Source organism: Lemur catta, chromosome 10 (assembly GCF_020740605.2).
Source record: "Lemur catta isolate mLemCat1 chromosome 10, mLemCat1.pri, whole genome shotgun sequence".
Taxonomy (NCBI): domain Eukaryota; kingdom Metazoa; phylum Chordata; class Mammalia; order Primates; family Lemuridae; genus Lemur; species Lemur catta.
In genome coordinates, this window is record NC_059137.1 from 4,648,071 (window position 1) to 4,666,128 (window position 18,058).

Genomic DNA, 18,058 nt, shown 5'->3' on the forward strand with positions numbered 1-18,058 from the left:
GCCATCCCTGGAGTCCAGGAAGCTGCTCCTAAGACTGCAGATTCAGCCACCAATTACCACAAGGTTGACTCTCCCATTTTGAGATCTTTCTAATGCTTGCCCAGAATACTGAGGGGGTGCTTCACGTTCTTTTTTCTGACACTGTAATTCAGAATAATTTCTTGTTCATCAGGCTTAAGGTTTGCAGTTTCCAGAATATTGCAGCTGGCAAAAAAAAATTGGTAGCCATGCCTGCCTTTGCCATGAACAAGCTGAAGCTAATAAATACTCACTGAGACCAGTCCTGGCTCCCTGAGATGAATTTCTGCAATCTTCCTGTCCCTGAGGAGAGGCAGGGCATTGATTCCAGAATGCTCATTTCAATGGCTTTCTTTGGCATAAATCTAGCAGAAAATCAAGTACAAACCACCTGCTGTGTGTTCCCAGCAAAAGGGGAACCCATTGTTATTGGATCCCTTTCTTACCATGTGCACCAGGTAAATAGACCATATTATCTAAGGTCCTTCTGTCCCAGATGGTAGGAACTGTTCCCGAGGGTCCTGAATAATATATTTAAACCTCATTTCAAAAAAGAGCAACATCCTCACTTTGAATAAGTGTGGCGGTTTTGAGAATCCACAATAAGGCTAGAGAGTCAACCTTTTAATTAAACCTATGCATATTTCTCCCTAGTTCTTTTTATTATTATTAAAACATTTTACAGACCCTGGAGGTTTTTCAAAATAATTTTGTCTTTTAAATAAAAACTATAACTTTTTAGTCCACACAGATTCTTCGTTTTCTGTTTTTTCGTGACTCTGTGTTTATGTCTTGGTCTACTTATGTATGATGTGAGCAAGCAGGAAGGATGAACAGTGGAGAACTTCAGAAGAAACAGCTGTGGGCTTAAAATGGAAAGAGAAGTTCGAAATATTAGTTTGAAGTTCAGACATTGATGTTACTGTTCCTCAAATTGAGATTGAGAATCTTTGCTGTCACCCTGTCATCTTGGCAGTGATTTGGGCACAACTAAAAGATGCAAAAATTCATTCTTATTCATCCTGCAATCCCTGAAATCTTAAAATGCTGCATTTGTTAAGCGCTGGTCTAAACTGCTGCACTGAGAAAGTAATATGAACCTGATTTATCCTCCCAAATATGTCCAGTTGCCGAACAGTACTTTTCTTCAACAGAATTGATAGGGTAGGTAATTAATTTCATGTTTCTTTTGAGGTTTCCTTCAGAGTTATCTGGAGGTAACATGTCACTTTCCCCCCTACAAATTGTTAGCATGTCAAATTGAAATTCTAATGCCTGAAGATTTTTAAGATTCTTACTTCTATCCAGTGGTTTTAAGTCCGGGGGTGAGGGAGTGACTGGCAGTTGACAGCATCTTTCTGAAGGGCAGTTTAGCCAGAGCGGAAGGCGGGGAGTCCTTCAGGGGCTTTTGTGGAAATCCAGGAAGAAGATGGTGCAAGCAGTGGGGATAGGGAGAAGTGGGTGGACTGGAGGTATGTTTTCCAGGTTGGGTGAATGAATGTTTGATCAGTGAAATCTCTCCTGTTATCGATCCTGGAGCTGGATTAACTAAACCTCCACCCTCTCCAGCAGGAGCCCTGCATCATCTTAACCTTCTCTGTTGTCCTAAAAGTTTTCAAAGACAGTGAAATTTACATGAAACTAATTGTGAACAGGAAGCAGCCAGGAGAACTGAATGTGTGCGTGTTCACAGCCCAACTTTCAATTTCCAAGCACTGTTTTCAGAAAGCCAAATTTTGATGTTTTCCTCAGAATGGAAACAGCTCTGAAGTGTCCAGGTCAAAGCAGTGCTTCACGTCCTGTCTTCTTAAAGGAGTCTTCCTATCCAGTTGCTTCTCATGCTTTCTGGTGCTCAAAAATCAATAATACAACATACAGGTTTAAACAGCTATGTCTCAGGTTTCTACCTTGATCACTGGTTAACCCCAAAGGTAGGCTCCAAGAGGCCCATTGACCAGGTGTTTCAATTTACTCAGCTCTTGAACTCGTATATGAAAGTTGACTTTTTTGCACTGATGGCTTCCTCACTTAATCACTATGCTTGAGCTGTCTCCCATCACTATATTGGGGGGAATTCTATTTTTGCCATACTCAGTTTGTTCTAAACTCTTGAAACAGAAGGCACTGATTTAGTTTATCATGCAAACCAGTGAAACCAAAAAGGTACCGTGTGTGTGACCAAGTGTGGCCAGAGGAGAACTGGACTGGGTTTACTCTGAGCTTTACCCACATTTATCTTGGACCTCTAGTGTCCTCATTTGTTAAGTTGGGCCGCCCTAGATTAGGAGTTCCTGACCAACCAGGCATCACAGTTAACCTGGGGAGCATTGCTAAAAATAGACAAAAAAAGAAACGGTCTCTTAGGCTCACTTCAGACCTACTAATTCAGAGACTCCACAGGAGGGACCAAGGAATCTGTATATTAAAAATCAAAAAATTACCCCTAGGGGCTTCTGATGCCCAGCCAGGTTTAAACACCACCAGGTGAGACCACCTGTGAGATGCCAGATAACCTTGGGCTGATGAAGGGCTCTGAACCCTTGTCTCATCTTCTGGAACGCAGGTGGCCTATGGGGCCAGCCGCACGGGCTCATTCTGGGATTCCACGGAGAGCGCATGGAGGGGCAAGTGTGGTGCCTGGCAGGGAACAGGTGCTTGGCAGCAAAGACCTGCTGGTGCCCACAACGTGCTAGGCCCCGTCTCGGGACCTGGGGAGCCAGTGGGGAGGAAGACAAGCCTCCTGCCCTCAACAAGCGTACGTTCCCATGGGCAAGTCAGACCGTAAGCAAGTAAACAGAAATAATAGAGCTTCAGGCAGTTTTAAGTGTTAGAAAAATTAAGTTTTGAAAGGGTAAAGAGAATCAAGATAACAAGTACTGGGAAGAATATTTTGATAGGGTAACTGGAAAATGCCTCTCTGATGAGGTGACATTTGAGCTAAAGGAAGTACAAAAAGAGCCACATGAGGGCTGTGGGGAAAACAGTCCGGGCAAAGAGCACAGCCAGTGCAAAGGTCCTGAGGCAGGGCCTTTGTTGGCACGTCGTGTAATGCGAGAGAGCCGTGGCACAAGTCGAGGTTAGGGAAGTGAGCAAGGGGCTCCGCTCGCGTGAGCCTTGGGAGCAACAAGTGCCTCAGGTTGACTTCCCTGCATTCCTTCACTTAGTTTTCTTAAATCACCTGCAGACTGATAAAGAGGAAACTGAAGTAGGACGTTTAAGATCCTTTTCAACACTAAGTTCCTGTTGTTCTATAACCAGGACTTTTTTTTTTTTTTTTTTTTTTTTTTGAGTTTAATAAAGGTAACAGCAGTTACAGTCTCATTCCTTGGGGTCCCAAATCCTAATGTTGATGCTGATGATTTTTATCTCTTGTCCCCCCAGCTTGATATATGGTCCAAATCCAACTATCAAGTATTCCAGAAGGTAAGTTTTACTTTTTGCTTCTTACTCAAGAGGCATTAGGAAAACATGATCAGAGGCCTTTTTTAAAAGTGAAAAAAGCCAGACATAAAAGGCTGCTCACTGTCTGATTCCATTTATGTGACATTCCGGAAAAAACAAAACCTTAGGGACAGAAATCAGATTGGTGGGAGCACGAGGGAACTTGGGGCAATGGAAATACTCTGTGTCTTAAGTGTAGTAATTACTCAACTGTACATATATGTCAAAACTCAGAACTATATTACTACAAAAGGGTGAGTTTTACTGTATGTAAATTATACCTTACAAAGTCAGAGGCTTTGAGTTGTTTCAAGCTCAACCCCAGTTTGAAACTCAGGTTCCCAGAGCCCTAGTGGTCTACGCAGGTGCCCTTGGGCTGGGCTGAGGGAGGCAGGCCGACCTCACCCCCATTTTACGCTCTGGATCTTTTCCAGATATTGGGCTTCCTTATGAAACACTGGTATGGGAACATTAGAAAAAGTGAAAAGTGACTAGAGAAAATCCATTTCCCCAGTTCCCAGTGGTAAAGGGTCCCTTCCTTGGACCAACTCAATCCCTAAGGCTTAAGAGGATTCCCCCCTGACCCCCGTCCCCACAGCACTCAGGGCCAACTCCCTGCAGGGCAACAGCCAGTTTCTTCCATCCTCATCCATCTCTCTCTCTCTCTCTCTCTCTCTCTCTCTCTCTCTCTCTCTCTCTCTCTCTCTCTCTCTCTCTCTCTCTCTCTCTCATCCAGAAGGGCAAGTAGAGAGAGTTGATTATCGTTCCACTCATTCCCTCCTCAGGTTCAACAGTAGTTATTTACCAAGCCCCTTTGCCATGTGCCAGCCACTGTGCTCAGTGCTAGGAATACAGGTAAAAATCAGGCAGACAAGGGACTTAATAATTCCAATTTGTTAACTAGGGGGCTGTGACCAAGAACAGTAGGGGGGTCTCCTTCAGATTGGCGTAGTCAGAGGAGGCCGTTAGGGGGAAACTTGAACTGAGGCAGACAGTGTGAGGAGGAGCCAGCCGTGTGAAAAGCCACAGAAAGGGATTCCCAGGCAACGGCAGCAGCAACCCAGAAAGCTTGTGTTGAGGAAGGCTTGGCTTAGTCTGAGGACTGATGGAAGCCCGTGTGATGGAACATGCTATGGGCAGTGAGGGGACGGGGCGGGGGTGGAAGGTAGGGCCCAGGTTGGGGAGGTGCCTCTGGGCCCTGGTACAGAATTTGGATTTTATTCTCAATTCAGTGAGAAACCACTGAAGCAACTGACAGAGAAGGGGCATAATTTTGAGTGCTTGGCCCAAGTTATTCCTATTTTGAGTAATAGGTTGTGTCCAAAGTGTGCCAGGAAGCATAGGCTTTTTTTAAAATTGAGAATTGAAATTCACATAAGAGAAAATTAACCATTTTAAAGTGAACAATTCCTTGGCTTTTAGTGCATTCACAGTGTTGTACAACCACTACCTCTGTTGAGTTCCAAAACGTTTGATCACTCCAAAAGGAAATGTCATCCCCATTAAGCAGTGAGCAGGGGCTTTTGTATCAGAGGGGCATAATGGACCACCTGCTAATGGTACTTACTGTTATGTCAATTCGTGTTGTTCCCTGGACCCCTTTACAATGGTAAGAGGCAAGGAAAAGGCAGGTGCCTAGGATTAGGGGAGTAGTCTGAGGATGAAAACTGCACATTTAGGGAGCCTGTATAAGCATTAAAAATCCATGAACTTATCACCACTAAATGTAACGTGCCCCTGGTATTTATCCAACCCTGGATTGGATCCTTAAACAGACAGAGGTCACTAATGGAAAAACTAGTGAAATCCAAATAAAGGCTGGAGTTTAATTGTTAGTGAGTAACTGATGTTGGTTTCTTAGTTCTAAGAAATGTACCCTGGTAATGGAAGATACTAACAGTGGAGAAACTGGGAGGGTTATGGGAACTCTCTGTACCATCTTTGCAACTTTTCTGTAAATCTAACACTGTTCCAAAATAAAAGTTTATTTAACAAAGAAAATCATAGTCTTCCTCTTTCAATACTTCTTTACCCATCTGAGCTTTCTAGAAACGTAATGAAGAAAGTAGCCTCCCTCCCTGGGTCTGGATCCTAAAGGAAAGAAGGATGTGGTCAGGTGTAGGCTTTAGTGCAGGGACCTACATGTTTAATCGTAGCATTCTTGTAAGTTACCACACCTGTGGTATTTACTTGTTACGCATGCATTAAGTCTCAGCCTTAAATGCTGACGTTTTCCATGCTGACTATTCTTGTAATTTTTCCCCCAGCAGCTGGTTGAAAAACATTCTAAAGAAAAGGAACACTGCTCATTATCTGTATCTTGTTTTGCTTTAATAATGAGGAACATTAAAACAATTGTTTTTCCATTTAACCTAGTTCTTATCTTGGTGCCCTCTGTGGCGTTGCAGTGAGTTACCTGCTTCTGGCTCCACACACAGCTGATGGCGACATCAGGGGGGCTGTGAGCATCGTAGCCCACTACCTGGTATTTAACAACCGTCCTGTTTCTAGTCCATTACCTTTTATGCGGGAGGGGCTTGCCCATGCTTGCCTTTGCATATTTTTTTAATGTTCTTGTAGTATTACGTATTTTTTAATGCAAACAGAAAGTTTATTGGGAAGTTGTAAAATGTGTGAAACACGGATTTGGTGAAGCATCGATTTAGAGAGATGGTGCTGTATTTCTACTCTGCCTCCCCTGAAAATAACCTGCCAACCACTCTTTCTATTTTCTTAAAACTGCAAACACACACTGAAACAGTGTTTAAATTTGATATTAGTCTAGTTGGAGAGATTTAAGAGCACCTGCCAATTCCTTCCTTATAGTTTATATAACATGTGTCGAGCAGTAAACATTGATGAATTCTAAGGGATGGGAATTTTATTTCAACTGTTGAGTGGCATATCATCTATATTTGTGTACAACCCTCTCTGAGTTCCTTTATCATCTCTACTTTTACCTATTTTTAACTAAACAGACTTGACCTCTGATATTGACCTGTACTCGATTAAAGAACCACAAATGGAGGTGCTAGTGCTCTCTGATTAGAACTAAAGGCAGATAATGTTGAAGTCCTTTTCTTTCAGGGACAGGTAAGAATTAGTAGATTAAAGAGTCTTCTCTTCTTTCTACAAAAACATCTTCTACTTGGTATCAAATGAAGGAATGTATTGGAAAATAATGTAGTATAAAATTAAGCTTAATCCTTTCTCAGTAAAGCTTTCAACTTTACTGAGTTGTAGAGTAGAGCATCATGGTCATGTGGAATGGGTTTGGGATCTTGTAAAAACGTCTTGTCTTCTCATTGTGTTTGTGGAAGATGGTGGTAGAGCACGTGAAGAACGTGTGGTGTGGCGTCCGAGAGCAGTGGCTGCACTGTGCTTATTTCATCACGTTCCTCTCGAGTTGGATGGTGGCCAGTGGGTGGACCTTCCTGTGCCACAGCCAGGCCCTGCACTAAACACAGAGCTGGGACTACTTTGTCCACGCAGGTTCAGAAGGTCTGTCGTAGTTTGTGGGGTGATGTTTAGCATTTCAAACCCAAATCACCAAAGGAAAAGGATGCGGTGGCAACATCTCTAATATTTCCACATTAAAGAAAGAGTGGAGGAACAAATGAATATATAAAGAAAGAAGCAGTGGCACCCTGTGCAGGCATTATCCACCGTCCACAGCTGAGTGCTGAAAGGGTTACTCGTCCCTTTGTTGCCCAGAGAACAATGACTGGGGACTGAGAGCTGGACATCCGCGGGCTGCGACTTTTGTGCTTTGTCCTTTAGCTCCAAGTGAAAAAGTTTTCACTTTTTAGAATCAGCTGTTTTTCAGAATTTATTTTCTTCCTGTTCGCCCACTTAAATTTTGGGGTATCCCATTTGATGTTGCTGGTAGCATTTCCCAGACAGACACTGTTTGGGAGCACTGTGGCTAGCATCCCCTCCACCTTGCTCTGCCTCCTTACACCCACCCAAGTTGACCATCCAGGTCAACCGTTAGTTATCAGCATCGTCCGGAAAAGCTCAACCGGAAACAGTAGAATAAAGTGCCTTAGTAGAGTAGCACAACATGGAAAAGGGGGTTCCCTGGTCATCAGTCAGAGGAGATTGCTCAGGCTGAAAATGGTTCCAAGCGTCCTAAGGATGGTGGTATCTAGTATATACCATAACTGTGCCCCACTCCGGAGATGGGAATTCTTGGCTACCAGCAGCAGCTCACAGCTTCGTTGGAGGAACTCTCTCCCCACATTGCTCTGGTGCAGAAGCCCAAGGACTCCCTTTCTTTGGCATTCGTTATGTGGTCACAGTGACTATGTATTGGGTGTGTTTTCCTGCCCACAAGTAGCAGCAGTGGCCACCACAGAATGAGGGCTTGCTGGGAAGGCGGGAAGCCCCCTGAGGTCTTCCCCTTCAATGTGACAAAGGAGGGGTTGGGGAGAGACTGCCTCGCAGAGCCAATCCACGCTTACGCTCACCTTTTTATTTCTGGAGGGTAATGTCAGAAGCTGGGAGAATGCAACACACCCCTGTCAAATTCTCTTCCGCCCGTTCCTAACCCCCAGGTGAAAGCCAGAGCCCCTGAGCTTTTGTAGCAGATCCTGCCTCAGGAAGCAAAATTTGGCCTTCCCTTTGCCTGCGGATGCTAACTCTGTTGGCAAGCCCTTTCCTCTCTTCCTCATCAGACGCCTTTCCCAAGTGTGGGAGTGGCGGAGGGCTGTGGGCCGCTTGCTGTGGGTCCGTGGCTGCTGACAGGCTCCCGTCATTTACTGGGGTCCCCCAGAGGTGCCTTGCGCTTGGTCCTAGGGCGAAGAAGCTTTTTATAGCCAGCAAGTCTCCAGCAGAGTAGATTCAGAGAATGGGACTTAGAAATGGGGGGACCGTCTGAAAGGGCAGCATCACAAAGAGCCAGGAAAGGTTTCAAGCATGTTCATAGTTTTCTGACATTTAAACTCTGCAGGGGCAGTCAGTGTTTTGATCTTTAACCTCCTCATTTCAAAACAGTGTGCATTTTCATCCAGTAATTTAGGAAGAGGGAGAGCAAGTCTACAGCTACTTACTGCGTTAAATCTTGGCAGGGCGGCTGAAGAAAGAGGTGGAGTGTGTGTCCAGCCCCAGGTAGGCGGATGAGAAATGAGAAGCAGCACCTGAGGGACTGCCACATGCTTCGCAGCCTTTTCACTCGGAGCTAAAGGACAAAGCACAAAAGTCGCAGCCCGCGGATGTCCAGCTCTCAGTCCCCAGTCATTGTTCTCTGGGCAACAAAGGGACGAGTAACCCTTTCAGCACTCAGCTGTGGACGGTGGATAATGTCTGGGCAGGGTGCCGCTGCTTCTTCCTTCCTATATTCATTCGTTCTTTCATTCTTTCTTTAGTATGGAAAACTGGTCCCTAACTGGGGACAGACTGTGAAGGTATGTTTACTGAGTGGCCACTAGGCATTTTTTGGTGAAAGAGATTGAGTCAGCTCTAAAAAACTCAATTCTCTGAAACTTTGGCGAATACCTGATAATAGGTTTGTGGATGCATTGAGTACCTAGCACAACTGATTACCTACCGAAATAGCATTGCTCATTCCAAAGCTGTCCCAGCCTGGCGTAGTTCTCAGAGGCTGGGACCTGTCACCCTCCTTGGAGTCAGGCTGTGCTGCACATGTACCTTGAACATATATATATAGATATATATAGATATATATACCTGCTGTGGCATTTCATGTCACCAAAGAGGCTCAGTAAATAGTCATTAAATTATTTTAAATCTCTAAAATTTCTTCCAGCCTCATTTACATTTTCTTTCAAAAATCTCTTCAAATGCCACAGATGAAGGCCTTGAGCAGGCTAAGTTGTGGTGAAAGTTCTGAGGCCTTGGGCCAAGCCTCAGTGCTCCCCTTGTTCAGTGCCTGTGTAGGTGAGGCCCCCACACCTGGAGGGACTCTGCAGCCTCCGAACGTCCCCGTTCCTCTGACCATCCCCATGCCCTTTAAATGCTAATTAACTTTTTCCAATGAAGAGAACTTATATTTTGAAGACTGAACGGAGTGTCATTTTCATTGTGCTTTTGTGCATTGTGTCGCGGCTTCACAAGTGTATCCCAAACAGAGCTGAGGGACAGCTTTCCCCGGAGCAAGGGCAGATGGGCAGCTTAATGTAGGACGCTAGACTCCTGTCCGTGGCTCTGACCAGTGGCGGCAGGAGGAATGTGCGTGAGCCCACTACCAGGCTCCTGAAGAGCTTCAGGGGAGGAGAGGCAGCAGGCAGTCCTGGGGTGTCCCGGAGGACAGCCCTTTCCTCAGCTGACAGCCGGGCTGCGTTGGCCAGGTCGGATAAGCAGACCTTACCTGCTAAGAAGGTTCAGGGGCCCTGAGAGCTGAGAATGGCGGGGAGGGGTCGTTAGGTTCAACCTGGCAGCTGAAAAGCCTTTATCAACACCTTCTCTCTTAATGGTCTTATTTGAATAGCCATAAGCATCTAAACCTAGAACAGATTTGATAATTTTTTTCCTCTTATGAAGACAAGTATCTTCCCCCAATATCTTCCCTGCACAAGGCTCCCTCAGCCACTGCTGAGGGTGGTGATGGCTGAGGCGCTCACGTGTACCCAGCTTTATGGTTAAAATTGAACCAAGAAAGCCTGGCCCATCCTGCTGACTTTCTTAGGGCATCCTGAGTTGCCCTGGACGTGGTTGTGGTTTTCTGCCATTAGAGCAGTCACAGAGTAGTCATTCGTCATCTCTATAGCTCCTTTCTTCCTAAAGGGTTACACGGGATGCGGTCTACTCCATGTCTGCATCTGACAGCTGTTCTGGGAAGACCATCCGCCTCGCTGTTCCCAAGCATCCGTGCTATGGCCCGGCAGTCTGGGAACTGCACGCGCAGCACTGCGGACAGCGTCCCGGACGACTCCCATACACTCCGAGCCCTCGCTGACGTCCTGTCGTGGTCCCCACGGAGAGGCCAGTAAGGTGGCTAAGAGCCACCTGCCATGTGATCAGGTCCCAGCTCCACCACTGGCTCCCTGTGTGGCCTGACTTACCTCAGTTTCCTCATCTGTAAAACAGACAGCCTAAGAGTACCTGCCTCATAGGATTGGCATGAGGTTAACTGAGTTCATAAGTATGAAGTGTAAGGTGAATTTCTAGTCCACGTCCTGGTCAACTTCTCTGATGTGCCTGTCTCCAACGAGCGTTGTCCTCTCCGGAGAAATTTCTCCTCTTTCCCCTTTGGCCAGGCTTCCTCCTGCAGGCCTTTTGCTTCGTTGACCACTCCTCACGACTTTGCTGCCCCCGCATCCAGTCTTCACATGGACACTGTGGTTTAGAGCACAGGCTCTGGAATCAGGGGCCTGGATTTATATCCAGTGCTGGCGTATGTCAAGTAAGCCAAAGACCCAGCTGCCAGGACAAACCCACCCACTCCCACCAGAGCACCGTCCACCTTCCCTATTTCTCCAGATCAGAAAGTGAGCTAAAGAGGGCAGAGGACATCCAGAATTATAGCCCCAGCAGTGCCCTTTGGGCAGCCCCAAATGCTGGTGAATCAGGGGCCCAGGACCTAGATCTTTCACTAGTGTTCTGAAAGGGCTAGTGGCACCTCCAGTGATCCCTGGAAGGAAGGTGCCTGAGACCGAGAGGTTGGGCCTCGACGTCCTGTTTTCCCTGCAAAGCAGGGGTTGGGGGTGGGCTGCCTGGCTGTGGCAGCAGAGCTGCCTCTTGTGCAGGGCTCGTTCCCCACTCTGCAGCTTTCCTTCCTTCTCCTGTCGCTGCCTCAGTTTGACAGAGAAGTAGGTGGTATTGTCTGTATTTTCTTGAGAGTCCAGATGTCTTTGGATGTTTCTCTGACTGCAAGGCTGTTCCTACAGAAAATAACATCACACCAAGTGGGTGCAGAACAATTCAGGTGTCTTTGGACATGGGCTTTCCTGGCAGCCAGCAACAGAATCTGGCATTTTACCATCTGGAAAGCATTGAACTTTTTTTCTTTTCATCTAAATGAAGAATATTAATTCCTTGATCCTGAGAAACGTCAAGGACCCTTCATGTGCAACTCCTCTCAGCCCTGCGCGAGGCCTTTGGCAGAAGAGAAAGGCTGGTCAGCACCCCGGAGAGTTCCCTCACGTCTACCCCGGGGTTCCCTGCCCACCCAGCTCTCTCCTCCTGGGCAGTGCTCAGGGCCTCTGCTTCTCCCGCCCCTCCCTCCCCTCTCCCTTGGCTCCCCTTCCCCCACGGGCCAAAAATAACTAGACTCCTGCCCACTTTCTCATTCACTCAGGGCCCTGCTAGGTGAGAGGCATCCAGTGCTGAGCCACACTCCTCAGAGGCCCCAAGCTAGGCCCAGGGAGGACAGGAGTGAGGTGTGGCCTCATCCTCCAGAAGAGCACAGCCTGGGACATGGGGGCATCTGGTTGCAGGTCTGGCAAGTGTCCTGAGGGGGTGCTGCTGGGAGGACAGGCAGGGCACCTTCCACCCAGCCCAGAGGACAGGCTGGGACAGGGAGGACCCCTGAGCTGAGTCCTGAAGGGTGAGAAGGGCTTAGCCAGGGAAGAGCATTGCAGGCAGAGGGACCCCTTGAGCACAGGGCCAGGAAGCCATGGTGGGAAGCGGTAGATTCCTGCAGCAGCCGGATTGCTGCAGTGTAAAGTGGGGGCCGAAGGGAAACGCAGCTGGGAGCCAGATCCACAAGGGCCTCGGGAGGATCGTGTGGTTGGCTGTGGAGTGGTGGGGAAGGCGCAACTGCCTCTGGAGGCCTTCTACAACCAGTCTGTGCTCAGGGGTCCTGGGAGTTGGGGACTTGCCTTCTGGACATCAGTGGCATCTTCGCTTTAAAGAGGGTGGGGTTGGAACTCCCAAACCAAAGAAAAACTCATTTGTAGAGGGCCCTGGTATGTTTCAGAGACCATATTAAGTATTTTCCATATGTAGACTCAGCCTTCACAGACACAGAGCTTGATCTTAAAGGCGTGAGCAGGGATTTTGGGCAAGATGGGGCAGCTGTGTGTGCCTTCACCTCCCCACTTCCAAGCCAGTTGGCCGCCTGTGGTCCCAGCGCAGAGCAGCACTGCCCGGCTCCGGCAGACAGTGACAAGCCCTTCAGAGCCCATTCACGTTGCTCCTTCATCAAGCAGAGAAGGAAATATTGATCTCATCTAAGTAATCCCTAGTCCCCATGGGCTTCCATGCCGCCTCTTCAGGCCTGCAGGCCTTGCTGAACCTGTGGTGTACAAATCCAAGGTGCAGATTAGAGAGCGGAGCTGCATAATAAAAACTAAATCCCCTGCTTCCGCTCTACTGTACTTTCATCCCCATTTTAGAAGCCTGTCTCGGTGGCACTCCATGTCACCCCCCACCCCTGCCGCCGAATATCACTTTCAGGACTGACTTCATAGCATTCCAATTTTGAAATAATGATGGCTCTTCTTCATGGAGTGAGTACTTCTGGGACTGCTTTAAATATTCTTCATAAAACCAGTGCACATCCTTGGAGCAACATTGCTGGCAGGGATTGCCGTCTCTTTAAACATTTAACACACTGGGTTCACATCTTTGCCTGCAGAACCCACAAAGAGTTTTCTTCTTCCAAGAGATTCCTACTGTCCCTCTGCTTAAGGGTGGGATTGTCCTTGGCAAAACTCCTGGTAGAGACCCAAACTCTCCTTGTGTGACATTAAAGTATATCCGCCCAATGGAAGTCCATTTTTATTTCTTTGTGTTGTGGGAACAGCCTGGGCACCAGCAAGCAGCACATGTTTGGCTTTGTCGCCTGTTAGCTTGTGCTCCAGAGTCTCACTGAAACCCGCTGAGCTGGGAGGCGTCTCCAGCACAGAGAACAGTGCTGTGCTCCTGGTCTCCCTGCTCCTGAACCGAATTCCCAGACTCTCTTTAACCAGCCCAGAAACTGAGGCCTGCACGAGGTCGACGTCACATCAGGACAGCAGGTGGATTCCTGGAATGAGACAGGAACCCGGGATCCCTGCTGCCTCCTGGGATCTGCTCGTCCTTGTTACAAATGGGCTGGGCACAGTGGCTCACGCCTGTAGTGGCATCGGGGAGGATGGCTTGAGCCCAGGAGTTCAAGGCTGCAGTGAACTCTTGACGGCACCACTGTACTCCAGCTTGGGTGCCAGAGACCCTGTCGCTAAAAAAAATAACAAAAGGTACAAAGGGCTTTAATTTAGCCCCTGGTAGGGCTGAGGGTAGAGCGCCCCAGGTCTGCCTTCAGGGCATGGGAGACGAATGCAGCCAGGCGCAGGGCGGGAGCGTCCAGTGAAGCCTAGGCCTGCGGGGTCTGCAGGACCCCCAGCCTCGAACCCAGCCTCACTCTTTTTTACCTCAGGCCAGCAAGGGAGGGATGCAGCCAAGGTCACTCAGGCCACGCGTGACAAATCCGGGATTGAACCTCCATCTCCTGACGGTTCCTCTCTGTCCCACCCCGCTGCCTGTTGTTCACTTCACCCCAGTCTGAGGGAGTCTCCTCTTCAGTGTGTGAAGCAGGTGTTGGCTTTAGGGAAGCCACAGCCTGGTCTCTACCAGACTTCTCTTTTAAATAAGCAGCTTTTAAACATGAAAGTACTTAACTTTTCCTATCTATTAATGCTGCAGGGGGTGGGGGGAATACTTTTAATTGTTGGAGGCCCCAGCTCTCCCAGCTTAGCAGGGGGAGGCCTTGGGCTCCATGGGCTTGTGCTGACTGATAAAGCAGCCCCGTGCCATTAGTCCATTGCATCAGGAAGAGCACCCTGTTACTGCTGAGCCCTTGTGGGAGCTCAGCCCGCGCCCAGCGCTGCTCGGCGACAGTCCTGCCCCCTGGTGGTGGGAAGCAGCCCGTGGTCGCAGAATCACTGTGGGGAGCTTTTTAACCATGCGGGTCCTAGTCCCCAGCCTAGGTAAGCTGGGGGGCGGTTCTGATAGTCGCCTCTGGAGTCTGCTCCTTGCAGGTGTGCTGCACTGCCATCGCTCCACCCTGGCCCAGGAGCACACACCTCAGGCAGGGGCTCCGGAACCCCTGAGGACAATCCCTGGATCCCTGAGGAATACAAGGACCACTGTTTAAGACCTCCCAGCAGAAACTGTACATTTTTGCTTAAGTCAAATCAGATACCCCAAGTTGAAGGTATGCAGAAAACTGTTAGGGAAAAAAGTGGGGAAGAAAGTACCAGGTCATCCTGAAACAGGCAGGAGTCTTCCTGCAGATGATGCTGGTGTTCCTGTCCTGGCTGGGGACTGGCATTGTCATCTTCTCAATGTCACCCTTCAAGAAACTCAGTGCACCCTTGCTTTTTAAAAGAGGAAACTTCTGGGGAAAGCAAGTATGTTAAAAGAGTTTTTCTTGCCACCCTCTGCCTCTCTGGTCCTTCTATTGTCACCACTGTGTCCTTTGTTCTTTCCCTCCTGATACACAAAGAACAACGCTCTGACTGGTCACCGTAAAACCTGGGTTCTGAGGGTTGACCTTAAACAGAAAAGTCTTGTTGGACCTAAACCTGCTCTCTCTGGCCCCGCAGCAGGGACTGTCCTGAGTGGGAAGTTCCCAGGCACTGTCTGCCACATCCGTTGTGCAACAGGATTGATAGGATCACCCACTCCCCCACCACTCCCTTTATAGTACTGTATTTTTTAGGCCCCCCACCTTTATTTTGTTTTAGAAGCAGGGTCTCACTATATTGTCCAGGCTGATCTCGAACTCCTGGTCTTAAGCCATCCTCCCACCTCAGCCTCCCAAGTGGCTGGGACTACAGGGAGAGCCACCACGCCTGGCGAGTTCCCTGATGAGCATGCGTGCATGCCTGGCTGGTGGTGCTGCCTGTATTTGCCCTGTTTTCCCCTTCCTTGTGCATGGCAGGGAGACACATTGAATCTGCAGGTCTTAAGGACCCACCGATGTCTGTGTCAGCCCTGTTTGGGAGGGGGTGCTGCCTGGCACGTGGCAGGGAACAAGACAGGTTGAAGCTTCTGGCAGGGAAGTGGAGGGAACATTGTATAAGGAACAAGAATTGGGGTGTAAGTCAGGAGACTTGGGATCCAGTCCCAGCTCCACGCTGGGAGTGATGGGTTCCAGTTCCTTCTGGGAGGAGAGGGCTGGACGTGGCGCTTGTCCTTATCCCCACAGCCTCTTTTCACCCCGAAGGGTCTTGAGTGAGGAGCCCACCAGGCTCGGGGCTTAGAGCTGGGCACTCAAGCTGGGGTTCAAGTGGTCTGAATAAACCCTGGGTCTGCTATTTAGTAGCTCCTTGGCTTGGGCAAATCACTTGACCTCCTTGTTCTGACCTCCTTGTGACTTAGTTCCCTGACTTATAAATGGCAGTTATAATAGTGCGTCTGCCTTAAGGTGGCTGTGGGGATTGAGTGAGATGAAACCATGGTGGCACACAGTCGGCGTTGCTTGCTGTGTGTCAGACACTGTTCTATTTGTCAGTATCCCTGCATTGGCCCATTTAGTCCTCACCCAAGGTCACCCAGCTCATACATGACGGGTGGATCCAGAGCCCAGGCTCCTGTGAGAGGACCCCACACCCCAGGCTGTGTAGACCAGCTCTCGCCCAGGGTTGGTGCTCGCAAATGTCGACGTGAATCACTGCGATTATTGCAGGCAGTGCCACTTTGGGTTTAGCTAAAATAACTTGTGCTCTCTGAAGCACCCTCCAGCTCTCAGATGCTAGGAGGGAAGGCTGTCAGGAGCTCCTGGCACACAATATGGTAGAGGAACTTTGGGAAACTGTTTTGACTGGCATCTCCTCTTCCAGTGTGTTGACTGGCAGCTGTTTCAAGGTCTCTTGAAAGAGTCCTTTCTCCTCCCTGAGCTTAGTTCTCTTGTAGGTTTGGGTATGCAAAGCCCTTAGTCGCTCTGAGCTGAGGGAGGGGATTTTGGTAAGCCCTGGTTGGTAGAGAAAGAGAAAACTGCGAGCAAAGTTAATAAAGCAGGGTGGATCTTGACAGGCAATGCATGTGTCACCCTCCTCAAAGTACATCACCTGCAGCCAGCGTTGAGATGGGGGCCACACCCCAAACTAGGCTGGAGCACCTGCGGTTTTTCTTTACCATGAGGAGTATGACAGTATCTCCCGGCAAAGCCCCTCCCCCGTGTCGGTCTCTGCCCGGCTTTCTGAGAAGTCTGTCTCCCTGTGCCCGCAATCTCTCCTGCCCTTGCCAGGTGCATCAGCGTCCCATCCCATCTTGCTGGCTTATTGTTAACTGTCCTGTCTTCTCTTCCCTCCCTCTCCTTGGGTTCGCAGCCACTTTGATCTTTTCATAAGCCTTTTTTCAAACCAGCACTCGTGAGCAAGATGAGCCGCCTCCCTCTTGTGGGAGCATTAGTGCCCTTCCCGGCCTCCTCCCGGAGGGAGGGTGGCTTTGATCTCCCAGCTGAATCTCATTAGCTTTACAGCACAAGGGGACCAAACCTCCACTGCCACCCAGTCAATTTAAATTAGTTAATAGCAAAAGTTTTTTTGGCCCCAGGCCGGTTTTTTCCACATCTTGGATGCTGAGCAAAAAAACAACTTTGTTGTTGAAAAATTTAAAACAAAAAAATATTGAAGGTGGAGTGCTTTGACAAAAAGGAAGATGATTGTAGGTGAGGTTCTCCAGTGTTCCACAACCACGTCTTGCCTGGTGCCTGGGGGTTCAGCCACAGGAATCTGAAAACCAGCAGGGGAGGGCAGGGAGGGAGAACAGCAGATCAGTCAGCTTTGTTTCCTCCTATTAAAATATTTCTGTAATTGGTGGTGGGAAGTTGAAGAAATTACATGACCACATCAGCACTAGGAAAAAACTGCCGCCATTTGGCAATTAAAGGGTATAGTTTATACTGGACCTTTTTAAAGAGAGGCTGCGTTTGGCCAGATTGCCAAGCAGTAATGGAGAAGCTAATTAGGTGCCCTGCGTATGAGCCAGACGCCAAACAGCTTTGGTACACAGCTCCAGACGTATCTGGAGAGGACGTTTCCTAGTTAATGCAGTTTGCGCTACTCTCGAGCAGCCTGTTGTATAGCAGCCACGTTTGCAGATCTCCTGACCCATGCCTGGCGTCAAGACTTTGGCTTTGCAAAGACTTCGCTGTGCTGGGAGACGGTGGGCAGAGCTGCCCAAGGCCCCCGTGCCTGCGCCTTTATCTGCAAAGTGGGAGGGCCAGCTGGGGGGGCTAGCGGCAGGGAGGTAGGCAAAGCCTTAGACCTCGAGATGCCTGGGCTCAAACACCAGTCACCCTGCCACCAGCTATGTGACTTTGGGCATCTTCCCAGCCTCTGTGCCTCTCCATTTCCTCTTCTGTAAAGTGTAAATAAGAATAGCACCCACCTCAGAGTTACTATGGGAATGAAATGTGAGGGGCACATAAGGCTCGGTACATAGTAAGCTCTCCTTAGCAGTGGCTATTATAAGTTAATAAACTGTCTTATGGTCCTAAAAAAGGTACCTTTCGGCAAAGGAAGTACCCACCTATCATGAAACTATTTCTCTACCTCCCCAGGCACCGATTGTGAAACTTGGGTGACGCCATGCAGTTTGATTTGTGAAAAAGACAAACTGTCCTAATTTGTACTCCTTTGTTTGGTGTCCAGAATCAAACGCCCAACCCTTTGGGGGCCCTTTTCCTGTAGTGCCTGGAGTCTGCTGCAGC

General features: G+C 48.6%; 1 protein-coding gene across 1 annotated transcript in view; it reads left to right on the top strand.

Annotated features, from left to right (window-relative positions):
• MED27 (mediator complex subunit 27) overlaps positions 1-18,058 on the top strand; it is a 195,851-nt gene that overhangs the window by 169,318 nt on the left and 8,475 nt on the right. Inside the window, exon 6 of the mRNA XM_045563699.1 lies at positions 3,400-3,441. Within this exon, the coding sequence (XP_045419655.1) occupies positions 3,400-3,441 (42 nt within the window). The remainder of the gene's footprint in view (positions 1-3,399; positions 3,442-18,058) is intronic.